The sequence below is a fragment of the Eubalaena glacialis genome, chromosome 3, assembly GCF_028564815.1.
Source record: "Eubalaena glacialis isolate mEubGla1 chromosome 3, mEubGla1.1.hap2.+ XY, whole genome shotgun sequence".
NCBI lineage: Eukaryota > Metazoa > Chordata > Mammalia > Artiodactyla > Balaenidae > Eubalaena > Eubalaena glacialis.
This window is the reverse complement of record NC_083718.1, coordinates 157,206,820-157,229,102: the sequence shown is the minus strand read 5'-3', so window position 1 is coordinate 157,229,102 and position 22,283 is coordinate 157,206,820. Positions and strand designations below refer to the sequence as shown.

General features: G+C 38.5%; 1 protein-coding gene across 4 annotated transcripts in view; it reads left to right on the top strand.

Moving 5' to 3' along the window:
* Window positions 1–22,283, top strand: part of MAST2 (microtubule associated serine/threonine kinase 2) — a 250,452-nt gene that overhangs the window by 60,910 nt on the left and 167,259 nt on the right. For all 4 annotated transcript variants that reach the window (XM_061184277.1, XM_061184276.1, XM_061184275.1 and 1 more), the window contains one exon: window positions 19,360–19,507. In XM_061184277.1, the coding sequence (XP_061040260.1) occupies window positions 19,360–19,507 (148 nt within the window). The remainder of the gene's footprint in view (window positions 1–19,359; window positions 19,508–22,283) is intronic.

Sequence of the window (22,283 nt, the reverse complement as noted above, 5' to 3'; positions counted from 1 at the left end):
CAGTACCTTCTATCATACCTGCTTGAGAAAATTCCAGCCATGATTAAACCAACTCTGCCTATTCTGCACTTGTGTTTAGGCAGCTGAATGTGGCTGGAGAAAAACACAACGATGCTGACATCTAAATTTGTGATCATGAACCTAAGGAGTCTTTCAGCAATGACAGTCAATCCTATGACAGTCCCTAGTCTGTTCACTTTTTTTTTTGGCAGTGCCACACGGCTTGTGGGATCTTAGTTCCCAGACCAGGGATTGAACCCAGGCCCTCAGCAGTGAGAGCACGGATTCCTAACCACTGGACCACCAGGGAATTCCCTCCATTCACTCTTAAATGATAGTTTAATCGTTCTCCTCAAACTTCTAGCACTCTATTTGTCCTCTTTACTCTCAGTTGATGTCCTTGCTTCCTGTTTCACTGAAGAAGAAACAAAGATAATCCTACAAGCTCCCATTACAAGTCACCCAACCTACCTATATCTGTACCCGCATTCTTTTCCCTCTCTCTTATTGCTATGGATAATGTGTTCCTATTCCCATCTAAGGCAAACCCCTACATCTAAATAAGAGTTTTATTCTTGGAATTATTCTTTCCTACTCCTGAATCATTAATTTTTTTTTTTCTGTTGATGATTCTCATCAACATACAAGCATGCTACAATATTTTCCATCTTGAAAAAACTTCATTAACCCTGCATTCCCCCTCATTCATTCATCCTTGGATTCAACAAGTTCTTTTTGTTTTGTTTTTGTTTTTGTTTTTTTTAAATTTTTTGGTTACTGTTGGGATTATAGAAGTGAAAAAGGCAGATGAGAAACCCTGCTTTCAAAGTTTCTATTCTAGTAGAGGGAATCAGATAATAAAAGAAATAAGTAAAATATGTAGTATGCTCTACGGTGATAAATACTACGAAGACAATAAAGCAGGGAAGGGGGATATAGAGTGATGGGGGATTTTATGGCTTAAATAGCATTATCAGGAAAGGCATCTCTTTGGAATGAGATGTTTGAGTAAAGACCTGAAGAATGTAAGAGATTGAGGCATTTAGATTATGTGGGGGGAAGAGTATACTTGGTAGAGGGAATAGGAAGCACCTTGGGGTAGAAGCATACCTCCAGCTCTAAAATTTGTGTTTGAGGAACACCAAGGAAGCCAAGTGTGGCTGGAGTAGAGTGAGTAAGAGGAAGAGTAGTAGGTGAACTCAGAGGGGAAAGGTGGGGAGAGGAGGGCTGAATTGTGGAGAGTTTCAGATTGGTAAGGGTCTTACAGGCAGCTCTGAGGATTTTGACTTTCATGTTGAACGAGATGAGAAACGATTGGAGAGTTTTGAGCATAAGAATCACGTGATCTAACATTCATTTTAATCCCACTTATTTGGCTACTTTAGCGAGCATTGACTAAATGGGTATGTGGAACCAGTTAAGAGGCTCTTGCAGTTATTCAGGCAAAAGAGCAAGGGATATGAAATAATTGTGAGTAGGAGAGTGCTCCTCTTTATAACAAAACTACTTGAAAGAGTTGTCTATATCTTCTTTCATTTCCTCTCCTCTTGAACCCATTCCAGTCAAGTCAGGCTTTAGTCTCCCGTCATTCCACTGAAACACTTATGTCAAGGTCATCATTGGTCAAACCCAGTGGCCAGTTTTCAGTCTTCATCTCACTCAACCTGTTGCTTTTGACATGGTTGATCATTCCATCATTTGGCTTCTGGGACCATGCTGTCTTGGTTTTCTTCCAATCTCACTGGTGCTTGAGAGGGTTCAGTATTTAATCTGCTTTTGCAGTCTATTCTCTCTCCTGATGTAATCTCATCAGATTGTATTACTTTACATTCCATCTCTGTGCTGCTGATTCCCACATTTACTTCTCTAGTCTTGACCTTTCTTTTGAGCTCTCTTATTTTCAGTTGTATATGTAACATTTCTAGTTGGGTAACTAATAGACCTTTCAAACTTAATGGGTCCAAAGCTGAACCCTGTTTTTCACTTCCCATTCCACTTCTTCCCCAGTCTTTCCCATGTCAATAAATGGCACTATCATTCACTCATTTACTTAGAGCAAAACATGGAAGTTGTTTTTGATTCTTTTCTTAACCTCATATTCCACATTCAGCCCATCAGTTCTGGTTGGTGCTACATTCAAATTGCATGAGACTTTTCCCCACTAGCTCCATCACTACCCTAATCTTAGCCTCTATCATCTTTCATCTGGATTACTATAAAAGTCTCCAAACCTGTCTTCCTGATTCTTTTCTTTTACCTCCTCTCCCCTCCGCCCCCATGATAATTTGCACACAGCAAGATCGGTATCATCCTGTAAAAGCTAAAATCAAAGTTTGTTACCATCCCCTACTCAAAAGTGGCTTTCCATCACAGTTGATCAAAATGGAAGGTGCTTGCTTTGTACTTAAGAGTCTACATGATCTGCCTCTTGGCCTTCTCTAACCTCATTTCCTCCTACTCCTCTTGTTACTGAGCTCTGTTCACACTGGCTGCCTTGATGGTCTCCAAATATATTAAGCATGCTCCTGCATGAGGACATTTTAAAAATTATTATTTGAGGACTTCTATACTTGGTAGTTTTCTCTACCTGAGGTGTTCTTTTTCTGGATATATTTATATGACTGGCTTCCTCGTTTCATTTAGGTCTCTGTTCAGATAGAGGCCTTCCTTGACCAGCCTTTTTATTATTTTTATTTTTATTTTTAAAATAAATTTGTTTATTTTATTTATTTTTGGCTGCGTTGGGTCTTCATTGCTGCATACAGGCTTTCTCTAGTTGCGGCAAGCGGGGGCTACTCTTCGTGGCGGTGTGTGGGCTTCTCATTGCGGTGGCTTCTCTTGTTGCAGAGCACGGGCTGTAGGCGAGCGGGCTCAGTAGTTGTGGTGCACAGACTTAGTTGCTCCGCGGCATGTGGGATCTCCCGGACCAGGACTCAAACCCGTGTCCCCTGCATTGGCAGGCGGATTCTTAACCACTGTGCCCCCAGGGAAGCCTGACCAGCCTTTTTAAAGTAGCACTCTTAGTCATTCCCTTCCCCTCTTTTTATTCATGTCCTTTATTCACCTGTTACTGTCACATATTTGTCATTTATTGTCATTCTCACACATTAGAATATACGGTTCATGAGGGTAGGAATTTGGGTTGGTTTTTCCTTACTGCTGTATCTCCAGCTTCTAGAATTGAATATAGGAGGTACTAAATAAATACTTCTTGAGTGAATGTATAGTGATTAAGTCATTCTCTGACCTCAGATTCCAGCTCTATGACCTGATGCAAGTTACTTAAGTTCTTTAAGCCTTACTTATCCCATATATATGTAATGGACATACTATCATTACCAATTTCATAGGGTTATTGTTAGGATTTAATAAATTAATCCACGTAAAACACTTATTACAAAGCCTGATACCAGTGAGTGCTCAATAATGGTTAATTATTATATTTTTAGGGTAAGTGCATAGAATGTGTGAATATAGAGTTCATATTTTTCTGTGTTCTCATCTGGTTTTATAAAGAAATATAATAGAAAAAGGTATATCTTAACCTTTGATTTGTTGGTGTTATTGAACTCTCCTTTTACTTTGCTCAGCTTGAAAAGATGGCTTTAATTTGTGCATTTTTCCCTTTAGGGAAACTTTTATGGATTTCTTTCTTAAGTAACTGGCTTAGAAGATATTATAGTGTCCCTAGATTTTAGAACATAATTAAGAGCAAATTCAGGCCAAGGAAACCGCATTTTAAAATTCTGTAATATCGTTTTAGTTGTACCAACTTTAATGTAACAAAATACTTTCTAAGAGTGAACCTGGGTAGCAGATGCACAAATCCTTTAACCTTTAATTTGTTGGGAGGTTAACAAGCCACATAGTTTCTCTGCCTGTATTTCAGCAAAGCAGAGGTAATATAGTACTGTCTGGCCTTCTAATTTTCATGACTATTTGAGATCTTCAAGAATATTTTAAAGACAAAAGAGTTTAAAAAATAGTTGGCATTGGGAATTCCCTGACATTCCAGTGGTTAGGACTCTGTGCACTGCCACGGGCCCAGTTTCAATCCCTGGTTGGGGAACTAAGATCCTGCAAGGTGCGCGGTACAGCCAAAAAAAAAAAAAAGTTGGTATTAATTTTTTAAAAGTCCTTAAGTTGTTTCAAAAGGGTGTTACCAAGATGATTTTTTTTTTAGGTGACCCCAGGAAATCTGAGTCCTCCCTTTGACCAGTAAGAGAATGGGACATTTTACTACTAGCTCTCATGCTAGTAGTCTTCTCTCTCTCTATATATATGTATATTTTAATATTTATTTATTTGTTTAGGCTATGCTGGGTCTTAGTTGCGGCGCACGGGATCTTCGTTGCAGCATGCAGGATCTTTTTTTTTTTTTTTTAGTTGCGGCATGTGCACTTCTCAGTTGTGGCATGTGGACTTCTTAGTTGCGGCATGCGAACTCTTAGTTGCAGCATGCATTTGGGATCTAGTTCCCCAACCAGGGGTCGAACCCGGGCCCCCTGCATTGGGAGTGCAGAGTCTTACCCACTGGATCACCAGGGAAGTCCCAGTAGTCTTTTATATTTAAGAACATTAGTTGCTGTAAAAAATACATTCAAAAGAACCTAGACTAATGGAGGCTCTACCATTTTCTACACATGGCTTCCCAGGTTACCTGAGGCAAGTGGGGGAATCTTGTGGGAGTTGTTGATGGGCAGACCTGGAGATGGCTTAATCACTTCCACCCATATTCTGTTGCCAGAATTCAATCATAGGGCCATAGCTTGTGCCCAGCAGGAAGGTGAATCATGTTTGGTCAATATCTAGCTAGTCCTTGCCATAGCCCTCAAACCCTAATATGGTCCTCAGCTAGAACTATGTAGAAATCCTATTATTCTGGGTATAGACCACCTAGAACCTTCATTCCTTATAGGCCCACAGAGTTTTGGGTAATAACCGTTTTGAATGCATGTAAAGGCCTTTTTGCAAGAATACCTAGGAGGTCTGGAAAAGCTTGTTTTCCTCCGTCTGTGGTAGAGCTAGTCTCTGGCAACCCCCACACTCTTTCAGGTCTTGGTGGCTAGTGATAGCCTTCTGTAGGCATTTCTCAGTTTGTCTGCCCAGCCATGTGGAAGAGAAAAAAGCCAGAAGGAAGCCAAGAGAAGCCAGAGAGGAAGGCGACTGGGTCTCAGCTATTTTCACTTTAGTAGGCTCCTGGAAGGAAGTGTGGCCCTAGACACCCTACCTCTACATGTGCTTTGACTTCTTAAATTGTGGTGAAATACACTTAACATACAATTTACATTAGTGACATTCAGTACATTCAAATGTATAACCATCACCACTATCTAGTTCCAGAATATTTCCTCCTTCCCCCAGTCCCTGGCAACCACTAATCTGTTTTCTGTCTCTGTGAACTGTGAACATTTCATATAAAGGGAATCATACAATACATGGCCTTTTATGTCTGGCTTCTTTTACTTAACATAATGTTTTTGAGATTCATCCATATTGTAGCATATATCAGTATGTCATTCCTTTTTATGGCCGAGTAATATTCCATTATATGGATATACCACATTTGGTTTATTCAGTCATCAACTGATGGGCATTTGGGTTGTTTCTACCTTTTGGTGATTGTGGTAGTACCTCTATGAACATTTGTGTACAAGTTTCTGTTTGTACACCTGTTTTTCAATTTTTTGTTTCTATATACAGGAGTGGAATTGTTGGATCATATGATAATTCTGTGTTTAAGTTTTTGAGGAATTGTCAAACTGTTTTCCACAGCGGGTGTATCATTTTAACATTCCCACCAGCAATTTACAAGGGTTCCAGTTTGTCTGTGACCTTGCTAGCACTTGTTATTTTCCATTTTAAAAAAATCTAGCTATCCTAGTGGATAGAAATGATATCTCATGCTTTTTAAAAAAATAAAATTTATTTATTTATTTATTTGGCTGTGCTGGGTCTTAGTTGTGGCACACGGGATCTTTAGTTGTGGCATGCGGTATCTAGTTCCCTGACCAGGGATTGAACCCAGGCCCCCTGCCTTGGGAGCGCGAGTCTTAACCGCTGGACAACCAGGGAAGTCCCTGTCTCTTTTTAATCTTTTCCTTTCATCTCTTCCTTTCCTTAAAATCTGTAAGTTGAAAAACCTTGGGGCATTTGGCCTGTAGAGTTTCCCAAAGTCTAGATTGCATAGTTATGGTGCATTTCAAAATGTTTTATGTCCTGTTGTATTTCCTGCAAATTACAGCTGGATACAGAGGCTTAATCAGCCTCAGGTTCAATTCCTTTGGCAAGATTTTGGGTGGTAGTGTGTTCTTTCAACAGGAGGCATGTGATGTCTGCTTTTTGCTCTTTGATTGTAGCAGTTGCTGATGCTCAGTGCTGAGATTCGCTGATTGGGAGTTGCAAAGTAGTGATGTAATTCTATCATTTTGTTTTCATTTATTAGGTGGCATAGCATTTTAAGGAGATGCTTCTCATCTACTGTTTGATTCCCAGTGGTATAGTTCATGTAAGAATGGCCTGATTCTTTCCTTTTATTTACCTAGTTTTTAGGGTAATAAATTGGTTCCCTGTCATCTGAAGATGGTGATCAGTTAGTTATTTTTTATTATCAGTGTGGAGTCATACATTTAAATGCATTTGATGGGTTTCAACCCATATTTTATGTGTGTTTTTTTTTTTTTTTTTTTTTTTTTTTTTTTTTTTTACTGCTAATTGAAGCTCACATTGTCCTGTTGTTGTCTAGGAAGAGCCTCTTCAAATTGGTTCCTTAGTCTTTTTGACCCAATCCTAATAGTTTTGATAATTTTCTTGCTATCTCTTACGTTGAACTGTTCCAGGCTCATTTTCCACCTTAGACCTGCAATTAGCTGTTTCTCTAAGAACTCCAGGCTTCTTTTAATGGGAAATGGAATTTCAGAACACCTACAGTCTAGATCCTAGGGATACTTATTGCTACTAGGTTGATCATTGTTCCTATGACTTTTCAGTGGATAGAGTTAGAAATATATATAATAAAAACTATCTTGGCAATCAACAGTGATATTGACAAAGGACTACAGAGTTTTTTTTTAAACTTAATCTCCCATTTATTACATTAGTATCTCCTTTCTTTCATACCAAGAATCATGTTCTCAAAGACTCAGGGGATGATAGAATTAGAATATCCAGGAATTACTAATTTGCTTTATCATATGTTAACTGTATGACAGTCTCTAGTGGCACTACTAATGTACTACCACCAATGATTAAGGAAAACTGTTAAAAAATTTTTGTGTGTATGCTGTCTCCACCTTCTCCCCTCATTTTTTGGTTGACCTATATCTACATTGTCAGATCATATAGCCATTATATACTATACTCTCTCCCTTTTAATGAACACTTATTTATAATTTTATGAATGACCATATATTTAATGCTAATCACCATATTGATATATCTCTAGTTTTTTTTTTTAATTGAAGTATTGTTGATTTATAGTGTTGTGTTAGTTTCTGGTATACAGCAAAGTGATTCAGATATATATATATATATTTATATATAGATATATATATAGATATATATAGATTTGGTCTATATATATATCTATATATAGATTTATATATAGATATATATATTCTTTTTCAAATTCTTTTCCATTATAGGTTATTACAAGTTCCCTGTGAATATAGTTCCCTGTGCTATGCAGTAGAACCTCGTCATTCTAGTTATTTTGATTGTATGAATCTTTTGTTTTTAAACATGTGTTTATTTTATTTAATTTTTTATTTTCTTTGGCCACACCGTGTGGCATGTGGGATCTTAGCTCCCCGACCAGGGATCAAACCCATGCCCCCTGCAGTGGAAACGCAGAGTCTTAACCACTGGACTGCCAGGGAAGCCCTGATTGTATGAATCTTGTTCTCTAGTAGATTCCTTAGGAAGGACCTTTTGGAACAATATTCCCTGAGTTATTTTATATTGATAACATTTTGCCTGTGCCCTTTACCTTGAAGGTTAGTTTTCCTGGATATAAAATCCTGGGCTCATACTGCCTTTCTTTGAGTATCTTATATATGTAACCCTGTATTTCTTCTGGCATAAAGAATTGTTGTCGGGACTTCCCTGGTGGCACAGTGGTTAAGACTCCACGCTCCCAATGCAGGGGGCCCGGGTTTGATCCCTGGTCAGGGAACTAGATCCCACATGCCTGCCACAACTAAGGAGCCTGCGTTGCTGCAACTAAGACCCAGTGCAAATAAATAAATATTAAAAAAAAAATTGTTGTCATAGTCTGATGGTGATGCAGGTTTTTCTTATAGGTCTTTTTTTTTTTAATGCTGAAAGGATTTTTCTGTTAAAGTCCAGTTATTATACTAGAATATATCTTGGTGTTGGTCATTTTGGATTTATATGTCATGCATGTGGTGTGCTCTTCCAGGATGTAGTTTTCATATATATAGTTTTAATTTCAGCAAAGTTATTGAATTATAATTTTAGTATTGATATTTGTTCTGTTGCCTTGCTTTGATTTTCTTCTGCAGGGACTTCTATTTGCTGTATGTTGGATCTTCTTTGCCTCTCTTCAACATATCATTTTCTCTCAAACATTTTTTTCCTCTTCATAAAAAAATCAAACAAACAAACAAACAGAAAAACCCAAAACATTTCATCTTCTGTGCCTCTTAAGGCATTATCTCTTGTTTGTATTCTCTCTTGTGTTCCTTCAAGCTTAGTCATTTCTTTTTTTTTTTTTTTTTACAATGGAATACTATAATGAAATAAATGAATGAACTCCAGCTACATGTATCAACATGGATAAAACTCAGGAAACCTAATACTGACTCAAAAAAGTCATGAAAGAATATGTTTATATAAAGTTGAACAACATGCAAAATTTTACAATATATGGATGCAGTAATATGTTGTAAAACCATACAAAAAAGCAAGGCATGAAAAATGACACTGGTTACCTCAGGCAGGGGAAGGAGATGTGACTGGGGAGGGCTACATGGTGTGTTTTGTCATTCAGAAATGATTTGTTTTTGAAGCTGGGTGATGGGTACAGGTACATAGGTATTTGTTTTATAATTTATTCAAACTGTACAGATATGTGTATTATAAAATTTATAATGTATTATCATGAAAAAGAAATAAAATTAAAAAAACAGGAATAATTGGATAGAGTACTGGTGGGAGGGTAGATTGTTATAGGACCCTCCCTGAGGTCAGAGGGAATAAAACACTACCTCCCCCCATCCTGCTGAAGTGGAGCTAGGTGTGTAGGCGATTTCCTTGTGAAACATGGCTGTGAATGGGAACAGAACCCAGAGAGCTAAGGTGATGGTAGGAGGAGGGGCAAAGAATGATTTTTCTAAGATGGGAGATACTAGACTATGCTTGTTTGCTGCTGGGAATGACCCAAGAGACCATAAAGAAGGACCAGATGGGAACACAGAAGAGAAAGGGAATAATGGAAGGGAAAGGAGGGGCTCGGGTCTAGGACACTGGGCCTCAGAGAGAAGGAGAGGTCCTCAGGCCCTTCATGGTAACAGGAAGGAATGAGACGAAAGATGAACACAGATACTGGGAGGTTTAGAGATTCAGTGGTGGGAAGATGAAGGCCCTGGAACAATTCTCCCATGTCTGATGGCTTTTATTTTGTCACTGAAGCATGAGATAAGATCATTTTTCTTGGTTCAGCCTTCTTCCATCAGTCTGTAAGTGAGTCTTCACTGGAGCAGTGTGGCATGGTGGTCAAACATGTAGGCCTTGGAGGCAGGCAGGCTGGAATTTGATTTTTTGCACCCATTTAACAAACATTTGCTGAATCGTGCCTTGTACCAGTCTTGTCCTGGGTCCTGCTGAGGGCGCAAAGGTATATGGCCCCTAGTGTCAGGGAGTTCACTCTCCTTACGGAGCGGCTGGGAGGTGGGGCCCCGTCATTTCTTAACTGATCTTTTATTTCTAATTTTTTCTTAAGCTCTCTCACCTCACTGGTGAGTTTATTTGAATCTGATTCATGTTTTGTAGCATAAATGTCTTTAGTAAATTTTAAAATCGTATGTTACAGAAGGAAATGCTAATGTATTTATCTGCATTTTTACTCACTGTGTTCTTTCTCTGTTCCTAAAGTTGCTTATTGTATTATTTCCTTTCTGTTTAGAGAACTTTCTTTAGCCATTCTTTTAGGATAGGTTTGCTGCCAGTAAAGTCTCTTAATTATCCTTATTTCTGAAGGTCATTTTCCCTGGTTATTGCTTCTGGGTTGACAGTTCTTTTCTTTCAATGCTGGAAAAATACTGTGCTGCCACTTTATTCTGGACTACATAGTTTCTGATGAGAAATCTGTCATTCAAACGTTTTTTTTTTCTTTTGTTTGTAATTTTTCAGAATTTTAATTATAATGTTTCCTGGCATATTTCTTTGGGTTTATTCTGCTTGGGGTTCACTCAGCTTCTTGAATCTGTAGGTTTATGTCTTCTTCACACATTTGGGAGGTTTTCAGCCATGATTTATTCTAGTACTTTTTCTTTCTTTCTCTCTTTGTCCTTTCCTTTTGGACTCCAATGACACAGACATTAGATCTTTAATTACAGAACCATAGGTCCCGAAGCCTCTGTTTACTGTTTTCACTTTGTTGTTCATGTTGAATAACTTCTGTTCTTCTGTCTTCCAGTTCACTGTTTCTTTATTCTGTCCTCTATGTTCTGCTGAAAAGCTTATTCACTCAGTTTTTTTATTTTGGTTATTATATATTTCAGTTCTAAAATATCCATTTGGTTCTTCTTTATGTTTTATTTTTCCCTTTGATTCAAGTATGGATACCTTTGCTCATTGAAATATTTTTATCATGTATGTTTTATACCCTTTTGTCTCTCAGTTCCTCTGTTACTGCCATCTTTTGTGTTTAGTTGAAAAAAAAATTTTTTTTTTGGTGTAATGAACCATTTTGATCCCCTTTCATTTCCTTTTGTGTGTGCTTTTTTTATATTTTCTTTTTGCTTTGCCACAGGGATTACATGTAACATCCTAAATTTATAACAGTCTAGTTTGAATTGGTACCAACTTCAATAACATACAAAAACTCTGCTCCTATACACCTCTATTCTCCCACCCCCCTTTATGTTGTTCTCCCAAATTATATGTTCATACATTGTGTGCTCAGTAACATAGATCTGTAATTATTTTTATGTATTTGTCTTTTAAATCATGTAGGAAATAAAAAGTGGAGTTATAAACCAAAAATATAATAATACTCACTTTTATATTTGCTCATGTAGTTACCTTTACTGGAGATATTTATATCTTCATATGACTTGAAGTTCCTGTTTTGTGTCTTTTCATTTCAACCTGAAGGATTCCTTTTAGGGCCAGTGTAGTGGTAATAGACTCCCTCAGCTTTTGTTTATCTGGGTAGAAATCTAAGTTGACAGTTTTTCCTGTCAGCACTTTAAATATGTCATTCCTTCTGGACTCCATAGTTCTGATGCAAAATTGGCTGTTAATCTGATTGGGGATCCCCTGTACATGATGAATTGCATCTCTCTTACTGTTTTGAATATCTTCTCCTTGTTGTTAGCTTCAACAGTTTGATTATGATATGTTTAGATGTGGGTCTGTTTGAGTTTAACCTACCTGAAGTTCATTGAGCTTCTGAACATGTAGGCTCGTGTCTCTCATCAAATTTGGGAAGTTTTCGGCAGTTATTTCTTCAGATATTCTTTCTTCCCCTTTCTCTCTTCTCCTTCTGGGATTCCCTTAATGCATATATTGTTTCTTTTGAAGATGTCCCTCTGGTCCCTTAGGCTCTCTTCACTTTTCTTCATTCTTTTTTTTTTTCTTGTTCCTCAGACTGTATAGTTTTAATTATCTTGTCTTCAAGATTGCTGATTCTGTCTTTGCCTGCTCAAATTTGCTGTTGAACCCTCTACTGAATTTTTCACTTACTTATTGGTCTTTTTATCTCCTGAATTTCTGTTTGGTTCTTTTTTATAATTTCTGTCTTTTTGTTGATAGTCTTGTTTTGTTCATTGTTTTCTTGATTTTCTTTAGTTCTTTGTCCATGTTTTCCTTTACTGATATGAGCATATTTAAGACAATCAATTTAAAATTTACTGCTAAGTCCAATGCTGGGCTTCCTCAGGGGTGGTTTATGTTAATTTATTTTGATTCTTTGAGTGGGCCATACCTTCTTATTTCTTTATATGTCTTGTGATTTTTTGTTGTTGAAATTTGGACATTTGAATATTGGTAACTCTGGAATACAGCTTTTTCCCTTTCCCCAGGCTTTGCTGTTTTTTGATTGTTGAAGGCTGTAGTTGTCCATTTGTCTAGTGAGTTTCCCAACCTTTTTTGTAGAAACTGTATTTCTTGCTGTGTGTGATACTGAAGTCTCTGTTACTTAGCTTGTGTTTTGATGAAGATTTCCTGGATTGCCAGGAGCTAAGCAAACAAACAAACACACATCCTGGTCTTTGCAGATTGACTCTGTGCCCTCCTTTGGCCCTTAGCCAGACTTGTGCTGAGTCTAGGGATCAGCTTGAGATGAAACCTGAAAATCTTTTTAGGTCTTTCCTGAGCATGCATTTCACCCTGGGCTTTCTAAATTTCCATATATACACAGGTGTTTTTGATTGCCCTAATTTCCCAAAGAAACGCTCCCTTTTCTCCCCCAGATCTCAGGCAGTCAGTTGAATGTCACATTGTTAATCTTTTGCCCAAGTGGCTGTGGGTGTTTGGATCACCATACAGGATTTTAAGCAATACTTGCTGCTTTTCCACCTTGAGAGGATTGTGAGTTAGGTGAAATAGAGAGGAGTGCCTTGTGTTAGTCCTTCAGGTAGTCTTCAGATAAGTTATAACAGGTATAAACGATAATTTGCAAGTAAGGTCTGTTCTGCTCCTTCTGGAACCAGGGACCAGAGTCCCACACTTGGAACACCACCTAATGTCTTTAAGATTGCCTCCACATCAAGGAGTGGGTAGGGTGAGGGCAAGTAAAAATGCCACAAAGCTTTCCTACCATTTTTTTTTTAAACTTTTTTTAAAAAAATTAATTAATTATTTATTTATGGCTGTGTTGGGTCTTCGTTTCTGTGCGAGGGCTTTCTCTAGTTGCGGCAAGTGGGGGCCCCTCTTCATCGCGGTGCGCGGGCCTCTCATTATCGCGGCCTCTCTTGTTGCGTGGCTCATGGGCCTAGTTGCTCCGCGGCATGTGGGATCTTCCCAGAACAAGGCTCGAACCCGTGTCCCCTGCATTGGCAGGCAGATTCTCAACCACTGTGCCACCAGGGAAGCCCCTTTCCTACCATTTTTAAGTTGACTTCTTGATTCAGCATTCTCTTGGTTGCCATAAACGTTTGACTATTTTCCAGAGTCTGACAAAGGTGGTTCTGACAGTTTCTGCTTGTTTTTTTTGTTTGTTTTGTTTGTTTGTTTTCACATCCTTTATCTCATTTGATTTTCTTTTTCTTTTTTAATTTTTTCTTTAAATTTATTTTTTTAACATCTTTATTGGAGTATAATTGCTTTACAATGGCGTGTTAGCTTCTGCCTTATAACAAAGTGAATCAGCTATACATATACATACATCCTCATATCTCTTCCTTCTTGCGTCTCCCTCCCTCCCACCCTCCCTATCCCACCCCTCTAGGTGGTCACAATTTCTGCTTGTTTTTCAGTGTTTCTGTGGGGGAATGTTAGCTTGGAGCTGTGTACTCCACCATTTTGCTGATGTTATCTTTCACTTGATTTTAATCTTTGTTTCCCCAATGATAAATGATGTTGAGAATGGTTTCATGTGTTCATTTGCCATATTTGCCTCTTCTTTGCTGAAATGTCTGTTCAGTTTTCTCGATCATGTTTTTTTATTGGCTTGTGTGTTTTCTTATTATTGAATTGTGAAAGATCTTTATATATACTGAATGCCAGTCTTTCTCAGATGTGTTTTGCAAATATTCTTCCTCCTTTGTGATTTGTTTTCATTTTTTAACAGTATCTTTTGAAGAGTAGTAGTTTTTAAATTTGGTGAAGTCTGTTTATAAATTTGTTCTTTTTAAACTTATGCTTTGTGTGTTATCTAAGAATGCTATCTAACTCAAAGTATAAAAATTTACTCTTGTATTTTCTTCTGAAGGTTTATACTTTTAGGTTTTATAGTTAGACTCATGATCCACTTAGAGTTAATTTTTATATATGTTGTCTTTGATATGCCTGAGGTATGGGTCAGGGTTCTTTTTTTTTGCATGTGCATATCAAGCAAAGGTTTTTTGATAAGGATTAAGAGAATGTACTTTGATTAGTGTGGCACCTTGGTTTGACTCTTGGCAAGGTAGGTCAGGAAGAATCTGCCATAGGGTATGGATTTTTCTTCACCTACTGAATTACCATTCATATGGGATAAGACAACTCCTATTGAGAGCCCAGGTTCTTAGCCTGATAGACAAGTTTTTAGTGTGTAGACTTCTGTTTTCAGCTGTGAATCCTTTGCTTACTTCTAATCCTATCCTTAATAGCATGATACAGTATAAACACAACACTAGCCTTGTGGGTAAAGTTAGCCTGAGATTTGCTTTGATATTGTGGAGGAGGGAGATGGTTCTGACCAAGAGAGGGAGGACTCTCTGTGAGGACTCCCAGAGCAATAGGCAAAATAGCCACAACTTAGTATTCTGAATTAAAAGAGAAAGCAATAAGCTCTTAGAGTTGGAAGGAGCATGTAGAAATTGTGTAGCCAGGCAATTTTCAACCTTTTTTTTTGACAGTTGAAATTTACATGTCATATATTAGATATGTTATTGTTACAATAGATAAATACACGTTATATGTAATTTCTGGCATGCAGGCTGTAATTCTGCCTTTTAAAAAATCTCACTTAAGAAAGAATGTTGTAACGTAAGTGAACTGACTTTATTTCATTGATAGTATTTACCAAGAACCTGCTTTCATTTAATTAAGAGAGTATACTGATTGCAAACTTGAGTACTTTAAGTCAATTTCAAATAATTTGTGACACGATCCTCACAGTTGGTCAACATATATTTGTGTTGATGGCATCATATTGAAAGTTTTTTATTTAGTCTCGTGGTTCTCAAACTTTAGTGTGCTTCACAATCACCTAGAGGGCTTGTTAAAACACGGATTGCTGCTCCCCTCCCCCAGAATTTCCTATTTAGTAGATCTGGGGTGGGGCCCTAGAATTTGCCTTTCTAACAAGTTCACAGGTGATGCTGATGCTGCTGGTCTGGGGACCACATTTTGAGAGTCACTGCTTAGGCCAACTTTCACCTTTTTCAGTATCCTAAGGGCGCAGTCCATTCCTTTTTTTTTTTTTTTTTTTTAATAATTTAATTGTTTTACAGACAAATATTGTATCTTCCCCAATTTTTTTTTTTAATTTTATTTATTTATTTATTTATGGCTGTGCCGGGTCCCCGCCTCTGCGCGAGGGCCCTCTCTAGCCGCGGCAAGCGGGGGCCACTCCCCATTGCAGTGCGCGGGCCTCCCACCATCGCGGCCTCCCCCGTTGCGGAGCACAGGCTCCAGACGCGCAGGCTCAGCAATTGTGGCCCACGGGCCCAGCCGCCCTGCGGCACGTGGGATCCTCCGGGACCAGGGCTCGAACCCGTGTCCCCTGCATCGGCAGGCGGACTCCCAACCACTGCGCCACCAGGGAAGCCCCCATTCCTTTTAAGACGGCCTTTTTTCACTGTTAGATGGTTCTTCCTATAATTAAACCTACTTCTCCTTCTGTTATTTTTATCCAGTATATCAAACTGGCCTCTGAAGTTAAGAAGTTTACTCTCCTGTAACAGAGGAGATAGCCCTCTTGTAGTTGAAGAGAGTTATTCATGTCTTCTTTGTTTTATTTCTTTCACGTTAAATGTTTATAGTTCCCTAATAGTTATTGGAAGAGTACTGCAATTTGTAGTTAATGTTAATATTGCCATAATAGTGTTTTATTTGTAATATTGTTTCTCTTGCTATATTCCCTGGGATACTATCCACGCCAGAAACCTGGAAGTCATCCTAGGCTCCTTCCCCTCCTTAACTCCCTATTTTGCTGAAGAATCATTTGATTGTAGAAATGATAGGAACCAGATAGAAATTTGATTCAATTAAAGCAGAAAGGAGGCGCTTACTATAAGGGTACAGTGGTATCCTGTTGAATCTGAAAACATGTGGTTTGGCTGGATCTCTCGTAAGTGACTAGAAATGGGAACTAGAAAACTGCAAGAAGCAAATCAGTTTGGAAGTTAGAAAGGAAGTTCCTCTTCCCATGCCCTTTTTCTTTCTTGGGCTATGTGTGGTTCTGTTTTATTTGCTTCATTCTCTTTTCCTGTCTTTTAATGAATTCTTTGGTAAATTCAATAATGTTCTACTGTTTTAAAAAGTGCAGTCTAGCTGAGCAAGAGAAGCAAGATACGGAACAGTTCATACAGAGTGATTCCATTTATCTAATATTCTGTTCGAAGCCTGGATAGTAGTTACCCTGGAGGGATAGTGTAGTGACTAGAAGGGTGCACAGGGGGCTTTCTGGAATGCTTGGTTATGTCTTTTTTTTTTTTTTTAAATCTTGATGCTGGTTCCATGGATATGTTTAACTTGCAAAATTTATTGAGTTATATGCTTAGATATATGTACTTTTCTGAAATGAGTAATATACTTAAGTAAAAGTTAAAAAGACGTCCTGATTTCAAAGTTAAATTTCATTTCCCATTTATATTTCCTTCCCTTTGCAAAGTTTTGACAGGGGAGACTTGGAATAAGAAGGTGCATGATCTGCTTTCATTATTCCTCTCCTCTGTTTTCTGGCTTCTTTACTTTGGTATGTTATGATCGGGAATAGGGAGATTGAAAAGGATATGACTTTCTTTTGGGACTTCCCTGGTGGCGCAGTGGTTAAGAATCCGCCTGCCAGTGCAGGGGACACGGGTTCGATTCCTGGTCCGGGAGGATCCCACATGCTGCGGAGCAACTAAGCCCTTGCGCCACAACTACTGAGTCTGTGCTCTAGAGCCCATGAGCCACAACTTTCTTTTAACTGGTGCTGATCTAGTCCTATCGGTTGTCGATCCTTTTATGGCTAAGACTAACTGTTCATCCATACAGTGTAGCAGGCATCCAAGTGCTGGCTCTCTCAAGTAGCTCATTTGTAAGGTATTTTTGGGATACCTTCCTTTCCATATTGCCTTCACATAGGATATTCCTTCAGCATGATATCTTACAAGGCCTTCTCACTTCCCTCCACCCAAAGCTGCTTGCTGGAGTGTTGCTTCTGTGAGTGGCCAGCCCTTTTTGGTGGGTTACCAGCATTAGTGCCCAGACCCTGCTTTCTTCATGGTTTCTACTTGATGCATAGGTACTGTTTCATCCTCAACACACCAGTTGGTGGGAATATAGGCTGTTCCCTTGCTGTCTTCTCTTTTTGCATTGACTACTCCTTCCAATTCCCCTTTCTCCCTGTTCATTCCTGTTAGAGTTGGATGGGCACATCAGTTGCTTTAATGGTACAGTGCCTAAATATCCCCCTTTATCCTTTTATCCATTTACTACCAATTTTTAAAAAAATATTTATTTTTATTTATTTATTTATTTGGCTATGCTGGGTCTTAGTTGCGGCACATGGGATCTTTGTTGCTGTGTGTGAGATCTTTGTTGTGGCCTACTGGATCTTTTAGTTGCAACATGAGGGATCTTAGGTGCGGCATGCGGGATTTAGTTCCCTGACCAGGGATTGAACCCGCGTACCCTACACTGGGAGCGTGGAGTCTTAACCACTGGACCACCAGGGAAGTCTCATTTACTACCAATTTTAAAAATACTTTTTCCTCGTGAATTCCCTGGTGGTCCAGTGGTTAGCATTCTGTGCTCTCACTGTCGAGAGCCCAGGTTCAATCCCTGGTTGGGGAACTAAAATCCCACAAGCCACGCTGTGCGGCCAAAAAAAAAAAAACCCCAAAAAACAAATGAAAAAAACCTTTTTCCTTTTCTCTTCAGTTATTTTTCATCAACTTCACTCTTCTTTTTATGCTGGGGTATTTGTAAATTACATTCTCGATGGCCACCACTAAGCAATGTTTGTACTTTCCTGTGTGTGAACTCACCGGTCACAGTATATGACCCTAGAGGCTTTATTTATTTTCTTATAAATTATTTATTTGGTTGCGCTGGGTCTTAGTTGCAGCAGGTGGACTCCTTAGTGGTGGCTCACTGACTCCTTAGTTGCGGCACGTTGGCTCCTTAGTTGCAGCTCACCGGCTCCTTAGTTGTGGCATGCGAACTCTCAGTAGCGGCATACATGTGGGATCTAGTTCCCTGATTAGGGATCGAACCTGGGCCCCCTGTATTGGGAGCACAGAGTCTTAACCACTGTGCCACCAGGGAAGTCCTCTCTAGAGGCTTTAAAAAAATCTTTTCTCAAGGAGGCAGGCATTTTTCCATTTATTTCCCACCCCCCTGTGGCTTTGAGTATTGCTATGGTACCAGTAGCTTGTGTCTTGTTTTTCAAATGGCAGGTAACATAGATTTCAGTTATTTCTCCTTATGCTTCTCATTTTGTCTTTGTACTGTCCAGGTCAGATTGATGTGCTACTTATCTGTGTTTGTTGTAGCTTCCTTCACTGAAATATAAAAGATAGGCCTCATTTGCCTTATTTTTAATTTTTTTACCCAGAATATTTTCTCATTAATGCTGCTAATTAGGTGGGTGTTTGCTTTAAAATGTCTGCATCTTGATGATGCTAACTGAGTGAGGAGGAAGTGGCATTGGGATGGGGTGGGATGGGTTAGACTAAAATAAAGGCAATGGGAAGGCACTGTCAATGCTTCATATTGTCTGTATTTCCTCCATTGTACTATTATAATTTTTCATTGAAAACATGAGTTTAGCTCCTATTATAGACATAAAGAAGGCTCAAAGTTTTACTTTAGCATTAATTGAATGTTAGGGGTATTTCTAACTTTATATGACAGGTAAAGGAAGGTCTATTATTTATGATTTTTTGAAAACTAAAATATGCTTTTCTTTACTAGATATAGGAAGAGTGTGAATAAATGGAGAAAAGTAAATAAACATAAGTAGACATGTACTCATTATGAATAATATAGCCTGTCAAAGTGCCTTATTGTGTCACCTTGTGAATCTCATCCCCTATTTTTCCTTTGACATTTTATACTCAATGTCCCACATCATTCACAGCATACCCAAACAGCTGTCACTAAGAAATTTGTTTCTGGCTTTAGCTGTTGAACAGGAAATATAAAATGTTGGCACTTTTTAACTGTAATGAATGTTGTAGAGATATTTAATATAAAGTTAGTTCTTATACTTTCAGAAAAGACATTAAAGGCTTACGTTTTACTTTTTTCACTTTGAAGGATGTGATAACTGGACTTAGTCCCCTGCTCTTCAGGAAGCTCAGTAATCCTGACATATTTTCATCCACTGGAAAAGCTAAACTTCAACGACAACTTAGTCAGGATGACTCTAAGTTACGGAGAGGAAGCCTGGCCAGTTCTTTGTCAGGTAAGTATCTAATTTTGTTTTCTTTTAACAGTTGTGGGAATGGGGCTTCCCTGGTGGCACAGTGGTTAAGAATCCGCCTGCCAATGCAGGGGACACAGGTTCGAGCCCCGGTCCGGGAAGATCCCACATGCTGCGGAGCAACTAAGCCCATGCACCACAGCTACTGAGCCTGTGCTCTAGAGCCTGCGAACCACAACTACAGAGCCCATGTGCCACAACTACTGAAGCCCGTGTGCCTAGAGCTGGTGCTCCACAATAAGAGAAGCCACCGCAGTGAGAAGCCGGTGCACCGCAACGAAGAGTAGCCTCCGCTCACCGCAACTAGAGAAAGCCCACGCGCAGCAACGAAGACCCAATGCAGCCAAACAAACAAACAAAAAACAGAGTTGTGGGACTGTTTTGCCAATATTTAAGGGTGTATCAACTGACTTGGCATCTTGACACCTTCTTCTGTGGTAATAGTGTTATATAGAACACTTGTGGGTAAGGCTGTCTTCCTTTCTTTACTGTTTCCTCATGGCATCTCAATGCTAACCTCCTGAACCTGCTGGGTATTTCTTGGTTGACCATTATCACTGGTTATTCCCTTTCAATATGAGTTGTGCTCTCTGCTTGCTTCTGTAGACTTCACAAACTTTGCTTCTTTTTATTTTCTTTTTCCTCTTATTTCCAAAACTCATTCCAAAGCCCATAGTGCCTCCCCACCTCATCCATAGAAAAGTCTTAAAAAATTCAAAGGGAAAAATTAATACAAGGACGTCATGCCCAAATAGGAAGCAATTAAAATGTGGCATAGTTTTAAGCAATCAATAGAGTATGGAAGAAAGAGAATCCATTTGACTTTAGTTGAAGAAGCAAATGTAATCCTATTACATTCCTTGGCCTACTGTAAACAGTTTTCAGTTTCTTTTTATTTTTGTACCTTTTCAGGGCTAGTCCCTTGGCTTTCTCTTCTCACTCTTCTATTGAAATTTTATTTTGTCGATCATGTATTTAATCACATAGAGCTATTTCTTGTTTGTTTTTTTCCCATAGCATTCTGCTCTTCTTTTAAGGATGTATTTATCTTCTAATTCTCTATGAGTAAATGGATTTTTTATTTTTGGATTAAAATTTTCTTTTTTAAGTTTTCTTTTGTTTCTGAATCAACTTTTTTTCTTTTGAGCACCTAACCACCAGAATCCATTGCTTTGCTCTGAGATACTAATAAATCCCTTCTATTCTGTGAGGTAATTGTCTGGCTACTGGGTGGTACAATGTGGGAATGTGGTTGTGTTTGACTGTTCTGTCTATAGATTTTCAGTTACTTTGATTTCAGCCTTATGTCTTACTTTATGTCCTCTTAGGTATCTAAGTACTGAGTACTGAACTTGCCTGAGATTTTGCAGGGCAGCCTGATGCCCCATTTAACTACAAGCTCCACTAAGCTTATTATACCTCATGCCTTTCTTTGCCCAGTTCCATTGGTTATGATTCATCTATATGCTTTAGATTTTCCCCAAATTTTGTTCATTCCCTCGTAGAGTGTCTATGTGTCTGTCTCTGTCTCTCTTTCTCTCTCTGGTGATAGCCTTTATTTATTTATTTTGTTTTTATTCTCTCTCTCTCTCTTTTTTTTGGCCATGTGGCGCCATGTGGCCATTTTGTGGGATCTTAGTTCCCCGATCAGGGATCGAACCCGGGCCCCTGGCAGTGAGAGTGCTGAGTCCTAACCACCGGACCGCCAGGGAATTCCCTCTTTATTCTCATTTAATGGAGTTTCCTGGGGGACAAAAATACAAGTATGTGCTCAGTTAGCCATCTTTAACTGGGAGTATTTCTTAAAAATATCCTCAAATTATTGTAAGAATAATAATTAGAATTTTTAAGAAGTTTTCTTTTTTTCTGAGTTATTTGTTTACTAAAGGGCTAGTTGCTCCATTTGTTCATATTGTTCCTTCTGTTTTTAAGTTGTTTGTGTTCCTCAGATTCTTGGCAGTTTTTGGTATGCTTCAAGCCCTGACCAGTAGATGTCCAAATGGGTTTCTTCTGCTGTTGTGTAAGCCTCTTTCCCGAGTAGGCCCTTATTTTGAAGGGAGATAGAGTTGTGATACTAGCCTTTGTATATGTGGATGGGGGAAGTTAACAGACTAGCTTTCCTTTAGGTTATATAGATCCTCATCTATAGTCAGATCGCCTGGAGAGCTTGGCAACATTTGCAGAAGGAAGAAAATAAACCAGGCAGGCTCTACTCTGGGCTTGTGGAAGTTTTGAGTACAGAACCATTATTATTTTTTGTGGAGCATTTTATGGAAAGACTTCTCATTAAAGCATGCATTGGAGAGCAGACTTGAAAGATAACTAGATTTTTTTTTTTAAACTGTGTGTTTCTGATCAAAAATGTAAAATATGCCAGTTATAAAAAATTTGAGTACAATAACATGCATCATGTCAAAGTGAAGGGTCCTTCTTAATCTTTACTTTCTTCTATTTTTCCTCCCTCCAAACCATTTATATGTATTCCATTATATTTAAATATACATTTAAAATCTTATATAAATATATAAAATCTTATATAAATATATATAAACTTTATTTTAAAAATCAAAATTGGGATCATATGCTATATGCTTCCTTTTAAAAAATTTTTTTTTTATTTTTAATTTTTATTACATTTTGGCCACGCTGCGTGGCATGTGGGATCTCAGTTCCCCGACCAGGGATTGAAGCCATGCCCCCTGTGGTAGAAGCATGAAGTCTTAACCGTTGGACCGCCAGGGAAGTCCCTGTATGCTTC